The sequence below is a fragment of the Periplaneta americana genome, chromosome 16, assembly GCF_040183065.1.
Source record: "Periplaneta americana isolate PAMFEO1 chromosome 16, P.americana_PAMFEO1_priV1, whole genome shotgun sequence".
NCBI lineage: Eukaryota > Metazoa > Arthropoda > Insecta > Blattodea > Blattidae > Periplaneta > Periplaneta americana.
This window is the reverse complement of record NC_091132.1, coordinates 5,774,614-5,787,012: the sequence shown is the minus strand read 5'-3', so window position 1 is coordinate 5,787,012 and position 12,399 is coordinate 5,774,614. Positions and strand designations below refer to the sequence as shown.

At 37.1% G+C, this 12,399-nt stretch overlaps 1 protein-coding gene across 2 annotated transcripts in view; it reads left to right on the top strand.

Moving 5' to 3' along the window:
- Nucleotides 1-12,399, top strand: part of LOC138691203 (uncharacterized) — a 62,314-nt gene that overhangs the window by 39,266 nt on the left and 10,649 nt on the right. Inside the window, exons 8-11 of one of the 2 annotated variants that reach the window (XR_011329763.1) lie at nt 1,105-1,353; nt 4,677-4,887; nt 9,237-9,362; nt 10,257-10,352. Coding sequence is in view for 1 of the 2 variants with exons in the window: in XM_069812993.1 (XP_069669094.1) it covers nt 1,105-1,353; nt 4,677-4,887; nt 9,237-9,362; nt 10,257-10,294 (624 nt within the window). In the remaining variant the exon portion in view is untranslated. Of the gene's footprint in view, nt 1-1,104; nt 1,354-4,676; nt 4,888-9,236; nt 9,363-10,256; nt 11,355-12,399 lie in introns of those variants that run through there. The other variant, XM_069812993.1, reaches the window with a different exon arrangement.

Sequence of the window (12,399 nt, the reverse complement as noted above, 5' to 3'; positions counted from 1 at the left end):
TAATAAATTTGTTGGTCCAGGGAAATACATATAAATATTAAGGTTCAAGGGTAATGAGTTTGTTGTCCAGGGAAATATAAATCAATAGTAACATTATTCAAGCAATGAGGAGAGTGGACAACTCTAACAAAGTAATTTAATTATCGATTACATTGACATACTATCGATTAGACTGATGGGTCCTAAAATGCATCTATTCCGAATGTACTTATTTATCAATGAAGACTTTTTGTGTGTTAGTTTCACCAGTGAATAGGGATTATAAAGAATGGACACTGAGCGAATTTTCCTGTGTTTTGTTTCTCTGTGCGCAGGCATTTAGTTCCACTTTCAAGCGCTAGAAGTTAGTGTAATCGAGCATACGCTAAGATAATAATTGAGTATAGAGTTGAGACACAGGATCCAAACATCGCCTACCTTATTGCATAATCCAGTAACGCTTTGCTTCAAATAAATTCAAGTTAACAGCTTTTCCTTATTTCTCAGAGACAAACTAGTTGTAATAATATTTTTTTATATTTCAGACATAATAAATTATATTATAAAATAATATAATACATTATAAAATTAAGTATCGAATTCGTTTAATATTTGTATATAATATAATATAGGTTTTACCTCTCATAAGAGTTTTGTTTTTCCATTTTCAGCGCTATCAAATCATTACATATTTTAATTATTGTTGGGGTCAACGTCTCAACTCTCATTATAAAGGAACTCTACAGTCTAGACATTACAATTAATGACGGATTTATTATTTTATGGATCCAATTTATTTTATTTGAGTACATAATGTACCGAGATGTATTAATTGTATGTGTTATATTTCCGCTGTGTCGGCTGCTAGCTGGTGTGATATCAGCGCCAACTCTAGGGAGAAAGCACAATCTCACGCTCAAGCTAGTTTGAAGGTCATTGAAATCAGTCCGGCTACATCAAAGATACCGACGTGAAGTGTCCATACTTAATTATCTCTACGCTGGTTTCACATTCCTCAAAATTAGTGAATGATGCACCATTATTGATACTCTTGTTTGTCTTCCTAGAGGCACATCATAAGAATACTGAGATAGCTTAACTAATGTCATCTCCACAATGTTGCAGAAATTCGTGAAATTCTTGGTGTGGACCAGATTCTCCGGAGGGCTGGTAATGATTCACAAACGCTGGAAGAAAGCAAAGTCAGTGAGTGCGTTAACTGACATGCCATGGAAAGCCCCAGTTCAGTGGTACAACTTTTCCAAGGTTCACAGAGTTCACCTGTTTGAAGAAGCCCTCAAGAAAAAGTGGGGTGACGAACTGGCAGAGCTTGTTGGCTTCCAGCATGCCATTCCCTGGTGGCATGCAGTGGAAGTACGTGTGATGTGTAATCTGTAATACATGTTATTGCAGTGCTCAAAAGATACCTACTAGACACTGAATACGTGGTACATTCATTAAGTTCTGAGACTGAGGGCATAGTGGCGGTGTGGTGCACTAGAACGGATAGGTAGCACTGTGATATGGTACCTTGTCAGTTAGTCTCTCGTCTTAGCATCATACAGTTACGTGCATATAGTGTAAGCAGAACTACGGTCATTGTTGTGACGGTGATTTGAATGTGCGCGTCGGAACTCGAGTATGTTGCAGTTTGAGCAACGGGCAAACATCACGTTCTGTCAGAAATTAGGCGAAACTGCTATAACCTATCATAACTGGAGACGAAACATGGTGTTTCCTTTACGATCCGCAACTGAAGCGACAATCCGCCACCTGTAAAACGCCATTATTTCCACGTCAGAAAAATCCGCAACAAGACAGGTCAAAAGGCAAGGTGATGCTTTAACAGTTTCTTTATTCAAATGGAATTGTTCACATAGAATTCATCCCACAAGGTGCAACTGTAGACAAGATCCTCTACAAAGAGATTCTTGGCCGTTTACGCAATTCAATTCGTCGTAAGCGTCCTGAGCTTTGGCATAGGAAGAATTGGCTGTTGCTACACGACAATGCCCCTGCACATCGCTCCATCCTTGTCCAAGAGGAACTTGCAAGGCAACAGGTCGCTGTTTTGCCACATCCTCCGTACTCACCTGATCTCGCACCATGCGATTTTTTTTTCTCTTTCCCCTCATGAAATCAATCCTACGAGGGGTAATTTTTATGCGGCCGAAAAGGTCATGACTGCCACAAGAGAAGCTGTACGGCATCTTCCTGCCAACATCTTTCAGCGGTGCTTCCAGTACCTACACCAACGTTGGCAGACGTGCATAGCGGCCAACGGCGACTATATTGAGGGAGGATGTCGATCTGTTTAAGTGTACGCCGTATCACGCGGCATCTTCTGAGACATCCTGATTCTTGTGGGTGCCTACCCTTCAGGCGTCAGTGTCAGAACTTAATGACTGTACCACGTATATTGTACTCATTCAATCATTCATTTATTCATAGTGTTCTGCCCAAGGGCAGGTCTTTCACTGCAAACGCAGCATTCTCCAGTCTTTCCTATTTTCTGCCTTTCTCTTTGTCTCCTCATATGATCCATATATCTTAATGTCGTCTATCATCTGATATCTTCTTCTGCCCCGAACTCTTCTCCCGTTCACCATTCCTTCCAGTGCATCCTTCAATAGGCAGTTTCTTCTCAACCAGTGACCAAACCAATTCCTTTTCCTCTTCCTGATCAGTTTCAACATCATTCTTTCTTCATCTACTCTTTCCAACACAGTTTCGTTTCTTATTCTGTCTGTCCACTTCACATGCTTCATCCTTCTCCATATTCAAATTTCAAAAGCTCCTAGTCGCTTCTTTTCACTTCGTCGTGATGTCCATGTTTCTGCCCCATACAATGCTAGAATCCACACAAAGCACTTCACTAGTCTCTTAGTTCTTTCTCCAGAGGTCCGCAGAAGATGCTTCCTTTTCTATTAAAAGCTTTCTTTGCCATTGCTATCCTCCTTTTGACTTCCTGGCTGCAGCTCATGTTACTGCTTATAGTACACCCCAAGTATTTGTAGCTGTCCACTTGCTCTACTGCCTCATTTAGAATTCGCAAGTTTACCTTTTTTTACTTTTCTTCCTATGACCATGGTCTTCGTCTTGTTGACATTTATCTTCATCCCATACTGCTCACAGCAGTCATTTAGCTTCAGTAGCATATCTTTTAGTATCATCCCCTCTTCTGCTAACAACGCCATATCATGATTTGTACTGATATGGTTCTCATTTTGGGAAATGTATATCCTAAATATTGAAATTAATTGGTGTATGAAGTGAAGCAATATGACAGTTTTAGTCATATGTATAGGTCCAGGAAGTTCATGCCCTAAAAATTACTAAATATGTCCTCAAAAAGTCCAAAATACTTACTTACTTTAAGCAACCCGGAGGTTCACTGCAGCCCTCACATAAGTCCGCCACTGGTCCCTATCCTGAGCAACATTAATCCAGTCTCTATCATCATATCCCACCTCCCTCATATCCATTTTAATATTATTCTCCTAGCTACGTCTCGGCCTCCCCAAAGGTCTTTTTCCCTCTGGCCTCCCAACTAACACTCTATATGCATTTCTGGATTCGCCCATACGTGCTACATGCTCTGCCCATCACAAACGTCTGGATTTAATGTTCCTAATTATGTCAGGTGAAGAATACAATGCATGCAGCTCTGTGTTGTGTAACTTTCTCCGTTCTCCTGTAACTTCATCCCTCTTAGCCTCAAATATTTTCCTAAGCACCTTATTCTCAAACACCCTTGGCTACTGTTCCTCTTTCAAAGTGAGAGTCCAAACTTCACAACCATACTGGTAATATAACAAGAAACACTAGAAAAAATATAATGTTACAATGTAATGTCAGAAAATAATGAAATCTCCCCTGGCTTTGAAAGCAGCATTGTGAGGTGATGTGCTCAACTGTACCAGTCGCGAGGCATGCACAGCTGGTGGAGAAAGAGAGACATTGAACTCAGCCATTCTGCTGAAGTTTATCTCTTCTTACTTTGAGACAGTGATGTCTACTGGGTGTTCAGTTCAAAATGTGTCATGGCTCGCTGTATGCTGTCATGTAGCTAGCCGATGAGCCTAGAGAATTCAATCTTCCTACACTTCCGCAGAGGTGTATAACCTGTGAGGCAGAGAAGTTGCCTAGCAAGTACGGCGTTCATTCTGAAGAGTACGTACCGATACGTACGGTAACGCCAGTAGTGGCAGGAATGTGAACTGTTTGGAAATACGTACTGTCGGGATATGGGGAGAGGGTTAAGACGATTACTTACGTATTTGTTGACATTAACTTCGACGGTCAACATGGACACGGAGCATTTGATTTGTGTTGTGGAATGTTACCGTACGCAACCGATGATAACAAATACCCTGCGTACGACTTGGCCGCGCAAAACACAGTTCGAAAGAGGTTATGGTAGCACATAGACCGTACAGACCGCCATCTGTTGCTACGACGTGCAAGTTATACCGTACACGTTCTCAAGTTCAGATTGAAGAACGCCTTAAATAATAGGCAACTTCTCTGACATATAAGCTGAAACTCGCTTCAAATCGGTGACCCAACAAAAGTGACGTCATGACACACTTTGAAATGAACACCCAGTATATTATTGCATTAAATTAACTCATAAGCTCTGTATGTGAGAGAATGATATTTATATTACAGTAAATTTTTCTTTCTTTCATTTCAAGGAAATTGCAATGGTGAAAACTGTGAAATTGCCCAAGATATATCCTCTGGAAACAAGTAGTCTAGGCTTTCACTTCGTGCATCCCGTGTCAAGTGATGATGATGATGACGACGAGAAAGAAGCGGAGTCTGTTGACACCCCAGCAGGCAAGCCTAGTCAGGCACAGCGGTCTGTGGCAGGTGCGAGTAAAGAGAGTGACCAGGCTATACAAGGTATGCATGTGTATTCTGAACCGTGTTTAGCAAGTATACAGGGTGTTTAAAAATAACGCTAATTTCTATTAAAACTGAATGATGGGATTTTGAACAAAAAAAAAAAACTCAAGACATGTCAGATCTTATATTTAGAAAGGAATATTTTTATGGAAACAAATTTTTTGCGACTATTATTGTGCGAGTTATGACGTCACCGAAAACATTTTTAAATGGCACCCTCAAGTTCTTTAATATCATCTGAAAGAGCATAATTTTTTTTATGTAATATTTAATTTGTTTTCTACAGAGCACTTCACAGTATAAGGAGAGATGGTAACAATAATTATTGTTGATGTATTATTTTGTTAGTCCCTGTGTTATGTAGTTTTATTGATGAAATCAACATAAAACAATATATTCGTAACAGAAAATGAGAGAATTGAGATTCTAATGATACAGGGTTACCAAACGTCCGTATTTAGCAGGACATGCCCGTATTTTGAAGGTTTGTCCTGCCGTCAATATTTATTTTTGAAGATTTGTTAAATGTCCGTATTTTTATGAAAAAGTTTCAGTCATCTCATTTTTTATAATTACATTTCAATCAATCAATCAATCTTCTTAATGTATCCAGCTGTTTGCTGACAACATAAAGTCCATTATAGTCCACTGTAGTCTATTCAGTTGTTGTTTCTCATGAGAAATGAGGGGTATTTTGATCGGTGTTCATTATAGATGCCTGTTGCTAGTAGCCAGAGGTGGGGTGTAGTCAATATATACTGCAGGGCTGTGTCTTCTGCAACTGGTACTGATGATTTTAATTGACTTCTTTTGTGGTTTATGGATGGACAGTATAGAAGAATGTGTTCCAGATCTTCATCATGATTATTACACCACAGACAAGTAGGATTATCAGAAATGTGAAATCGGTGTAGGTACAATTGAGTGACAAGGTGACCTGTTCTGGCTCTTGTTAAAAATGTTTGAACATGTCTGGGCAAGTTTTTGTACATTTTCAGGTCATTTGGTTTCTTTTGTACAGACTGTAAAATTTTTCCTTTGTCAGAAGAGAGCCAATTGTTGATCCATAGGTTTGTAAAATGAGACTTTACTGAAGCAAAAGCATTGGATAGAGATATCACTTGAAGAGGTCTTGGTTGCAAATATGTTGCCTGTTTTGCAATATTATCGACTTTCTCGTTTCCAGGTATACCACAATGACTAGGTATCCATTGAAATGTTATTTCCTTTTGGAGTTCTTTTAGTTTACTTAGTTGTTTCTGAATTGGAATAATTCTGTGTGCATATAGGTTTGATACATATTTAATTATATTAAATATAGCCCCCTTGGAGTCGATAAGTATAATTACATTTCAAAACATAATTCTTAACTGTGAATAAAACTATAGCTTTTGTCCATGTATTTTATTCAGAGTCTGAACTCATTGCAACGACAGAATAATGTTCCAAGTATTAGCATCACTGGTCAGTAAACTTTCGTTACAATGTTACAGCATTGCTGCAAGTATTTGCGTCAATGGTCAGTATTCTCTTTCGAATATAAGCCATGAGTAAACCATGACAGATCACGTAAAATCAGTCGATCGATGTGCATAAACAGTGGCATGATCCACGGTACCATCTGTAACACGATATTGAGCAATTCTTGTTCGTCAGGTGAGATGTACTGCCTGATAATCATCATCCGTGGCGCTACAGCCCGTGAAGGGCCTAGACCGACCAGCCGGCTGCTGGCCTCACGCCCACATGCCGAAGCAGAGGTGGACGATCATCCAACCAGAATGGAGGTATCGCGATGATCCCCCCAGCCGTTATAGCTGGTATTTGCAACTGGATTTCGCTACCTATCGTAGCTCCCCAAGTGCATCACGATGCTGGGTGGGCACCGGTCCCATACACTGGCCGAAATTTCATGAGAACATTTCTTCCCCCATGAGGACTCGAACCAGCGCGCATTCCGTAACGCGAGTTCTAGGCAGGATGCCTTAGACCGCGACGCCACAGAGCGGGACACTGCCTGATAATAGATATACATATCAGCCAGAACCTCAATCAGAAGTGTTGTTGTGTTGGTCTATTATCAATTACAATTTTTGCTCTAATTATAGCACTTTCCAGAGAGACCATTTTTTGCATTTGCTATTTTCATGTTACATTCTTTAAAATGTTACTTAATTGGTACACATTTCTTTGAAGGTCATCTTCTGATCTCCCAGCAACATTTCATCATCTACAAATAAAACTGATTCTATAGAACAGGGCTTCTCAACCTTTTTTAGCTTGTGAGCACCGCCCACTTGTAACACTAAATGAGCGAGCATCATGAAATCGATTAGGTTCAATATATGAATACACAATTGAGGACGTAGCTGCAATAAGGGCCCAAACTCCAAAATGCTGTTCTGAGATATATAGAGTTGAAATTTTTAAAGCAGTGCACTAAATGCACTAACCAATGAGTATGAAACTGCTGGGTAAGTAGTATTGTGTTTTTTACATTATATAACAGAAATGCTAAAAGCATTTTAATCCAGTGTTATATATTTAAAGAACAATGTATTCAAGTAATGCATTTTATGGGCCTCTTTTCTGGAGAACGTACTTTCAGTTCAAAAATATATATAAGCTGTGTGTAGTGTTCATAAAAAATTAATTATTATCAATTTTTTTATAAAATACAGCAATATCGGTATTATTAATAATAATCATTAACATTTTTAGAACTTGAGATATTTCCCACATAACATAGCAAATAATGAACATTTCGAAAAGTTAGAAATGTTTTCAAAACAAAATAAAGAATAGAAGTTAATCAAACAACATCATGGACTTGTTGAATAGTAAAAAATGTTTTTCAAACAAGATAGGACATTATTTTTGTTCATTCCACATCCATATTTTCCACACGATTTCCCTGCTCATCTCGTCATCACTTCCACCCTCCTCTTCATCTTCCATAGTCTGAGAAGATTAGAAAAGAGACTAATAAAATGAGCGGCTTTCCTCTTTTACATATGGAAATAAGTCTCTGACATCCTTAACTTTACTTTTCTTCAGTGGAACTCGAGACGCTGATTGAAGATTCAGTCTTGGAGGGCAGTTTTTCATGTATGAACATATTCTATAGATTAAGGGCCTATAACATATATTAAAATAAACAGATTTACTAGCGTTGTCGTTAAAAACGTTTCAACGAAAGTTTGTGGGTGTAACAAAGAAACTATGGAGAATCGATTTATGCATTCTCTGGAAAAAGGGCCTTTGGGGCTATAGGCCCTTATTGCAGCTACGTCCTCAATTAAGATAAATAAACACAAATTAATAAATAAACAAACTAAATAAATAAAATAAATACATTTTAAAACACTCACCAGGGTGATGTTACAGTTGAACTTGAATGTTACTCAGAATTTCTTGAGGTAGGTTATTTCATAAGTGGGAAAGTTTTTCACATAGGTAAATCGTCCCGAACATAGACATTAGAAACACTTCGCCGTATTTGGAACTTAATGTATATTTTGTTCCCCAGAGGTATGAATTTATCTTTTTAAAATAAAATATGTACAGTAGTGGCAAAAAAAAAAAAACCGGACCGACCCTTATAGCTGATACAAAAGAATCTTGTGCTGTGTATTGTGTCAAACTGTAGTAATTTGAATATGGATAGTGAAGCCAGAGGTATGTACTGCTATTTAATGTAAAAATACGCAGTTATCTTTGCCGAATAGAGGTAGAAATGTAATACTGATGCCAGATGAAAATAAAACTCTCAAAGTTTTTTCGTCTGTAAGTTTGAGGCACTGAAGGAAACAAAAGACGGTACGAATCGAACAAATGCAATAAATTTCATTGTTACAATTAATTATACAAGATGGATGTGTTTTGTGACTAGCAAAATTTGAATCTGTGACTCTGAAATCAGCTACAAGGGTCAGTCCTGTTTTTTTTGCCACTACTGTACATAGTATTTCAGCACTAAGGAGCACGGGAGATCTATCAATTCAAGTCTGCACGAGTAGCCATATAATTCTCTTGAATAATCTTGATTTTTCTAATTAAGTCAACACTGAATTGAAATGGGTTATACACCATGAAATATGAGAAGGCCTATCAGGTCGCTAAAATATTATAATGGATGGATGGGAACATTATTTGTTCTTGCAGAAACAACAAAGTTTGAATTGATAAAGGAACCTCAGGAGCATTCGTGCTCGCGAGACGAGAGTACCAAATATCATTAAAAGAGCACCAGGTTGAGAATGCCTGCTATAGAACATTACTGTTCAAATTCACTTCTCTGTATTCGTGTTTCAGTTCTCTCATTATTCGTTTTATGTCATTCACAGACGGACTGAGGCTGTGTGCTTATTGTAACAAAGTTGAACCTGCTCCTAACACGTACAAGCGCTGCAAGTTATGTGTTGATGAGGCTTCACCAGATGAAAAACACTACTGCAGCAAGGAATGCCAGGGTAAGTAAGTAAGTCTCTTGATGCCAGCATATCTCATAATTCATTATGCTACTTTAGTGTTTACAAGTCCATATTTGATTCCATACATTCCTTTACAAATCAGTTACAAGACAATCTATCTCATTGCAACCATCTTGAACATTTTTACAAGAATATTGCAAACCAGATTAAAAGACAACTGGAAGAGAAACAAGCAGCCTTTAGATCCAACAAGCAAACACAAGACTTGCATTTATTCCATGTTGAATCTTTCGTACACTACTTTTAACACTTGAATATAAATAATTGATTAAATGGCGATCTTACTCGTGTTAATTGTGTAAGCATGTGCGGCTTACAGCTGTTTCGGTGCTTCTTCACACCATCCTCAGAGCCTACTAGATCTCGGCATCATCTCGAACTTCGCTGCCTGTTGTGTGGGTACGTTCGATTGTTGAAAAGTGTTGAAATGTGGTGTCAAATAATGTATGTGTTCTGAAATTGATCTGTGTGTTGAGAATTTGATCAGGGTGTGTTTTAGTGTGTCTGTATATTTCATATTGTTCTAGTGTGTTGAGTTTTTGGTTTTTGGGTTGTATGTGTAGGATTTCCATGTCTATATTTATGTTATTGTATGTGTGGTTAGCATTAGTTATGTGTTCGGCATATGTAGATGTATTGTGTCCTCTGGTTATTGCTTACACATTTCAGTGAGTTAATTTTAAAACGAACTTCAACAAATTCTTTTTTAACATTGAAAAATTGATGTTCTCTATTATTAGTGTTTGTCACTGTCATACTATTTTAACTGTAATATAATAATACAGATTATGATTAAATGAGACTAGATTTTTTTATTTCTTTTATTTACTTCTCTTGGACATCGCGTTTTATGTTTCATATTATTTGTTTCAGTGAATGATTGGAAAAAAGGTCACAAATATCACCACTGAGAGGATACATCTGCTAAATAAGATGTGTCAGTTTGCGCTTTAAAAAGTATTTTCTCAGGTGAGTATGTACTGAATAATACATATAAATAAAAGAATAATATATGAAACTTTATTAAAAACCTTCTCACTTCCTCACCTTCATTGTCATCCATTCTCTACACTACACTTACACATACACTCACCCTAGTATACATGACATAACTCTCCACAGATATAATCATACACAGCGTGGCCCACTGAAGTGGTGTGCAACTTGAAAAATAGGTCACAGTCCTGCCATCTATCCGCAATATGCGAAACCCGAATCACGTAAGTGAAGTGGGTAGGCATTGTATACACACGCACGCACACACACACACCTCTTTATTAAAAAACTTAAAAATTTGTAAAAGTGTTACACTTATTTTAAAAAGTATCAGTATAATAGTTTTAACAATTTAAAAAGTTTTCATGTTTTGTTACAAAGTTTTATATTTTAATAACCAGTGTTACAGTGAACCTCAAGAAGAAGTAGAAGAAAAGAAACTTTTAAGTGCTGATTTTAGACATGTAATAACAGTGCGTTGATTTTGTTTTTGTCAGTAAAATAGGTGATTCATTTGCCTTTGGTTTTCAGTTTTATGCAACCCTGCATTTTATAGTATGTCCTCGAAATTACAGTGTCTGATTATAGAAGATTTCAAAGCAGATGGGTCATCTGGGTCTTCCTTACCAATAGGCAACTTTGCACTTATTGTGTGACATGGGAATATTAGCACAAATTTATAATTAGACACTTTCTTGTTTGTTTAAAAATTTTTAATGAAGGAAACTGTGACTAGTTGGTTAGGTTTTACTTATAAATTTTAATAACATATTATGTTAATATTTGAATGCTTGCGATTATAAATCAATCAAACTCCTGTATCTCCTCATGAGGAGCATAGGGCATTCACAAAGTGCCTCCATCGGACCCTATTTGTAGCCAACTTCTTCACTTCGCTCCATGTTTTCCCCTCCCTAGCAATTTCCTCCAAAACTGTTCTCTTCCATGTATTTTTTGGCCTTCCTCTTGTTCCACTATCCTGGGGGTTCCAATCCAAAGCCATTCTTTCTACTGCTCCATCTTCTTTCCTGATTGTGTGCCCTATCGAATTGCATTTTCGTCTTTTGATTTCTATTGTGATTTCTTTCTGATTTGTTATCTTCCATAGTTCTGAGTTTGTGATTATATCTGGGCATCTAATTTTTTTAATTCTTCGTAAACATCTATTAACAAATGTTTGCAGTTTATTTTGTACAATTTGACTTGTTTTCCATGTCTCACAGCCATATAATAAGACTGATTTCACATTACTGTTAAAGATTTTAATTTTTGTAGATCTAGATATAATATAAGATTTCCATATTGGGTACAACTGGACAAATGCACTATTTGCATTTTTTATTCGGTTCTTTACATCCTCAAAGGTTCCACCATCCTTGTCAATTGTACTACCCAAATATTTAAATTCTTGAACAGTATCAATGTTATTATTATTTATTATAACTTTATCTGTCTTTTTACTATTTAATCTCACCTCAAAATCTGTGCTTCAGTGGCTGGTCATGATAATATCTTTGAAAAATATTGGAGTGCAAGAGGTCAAATGACTTTATTTTCAAACGCCTGGCATTAGAAAACAACAACTATTTAATCTCATTTCTTTAATTTTCTTTAGCTTGCGATTATAATATCCTGTTATTGCTTACGTCAACTACTATTGTAGCCCATTACAATTTGACCTTTATTTTAATCTGTTATAATTTTTAATTATTCATTTCCATATTTTTTGTTATATTTCTTAATTTTATATATCTTCTAGTTTATATAAATTTATGAGAAGTTGCTTCGAAAATGAAGTTACCGTACTGGTTTACTTGCGTAGGCTACAACTGTACCCCAAGGAATAATAATGGCTCTCACCCTGAACATTGGTCAAGTCATGAACTGTAACACCACTAATGCTTTGTTACAAGTGTGCAGGAAAGGTATACAAAAGGCAAAGTCGCGAAGATATTGCAGGACAACAGTGGACTACAATAGTAGCCCACGTGAGCTCTGACATGTTAAAAATATTAGGTTA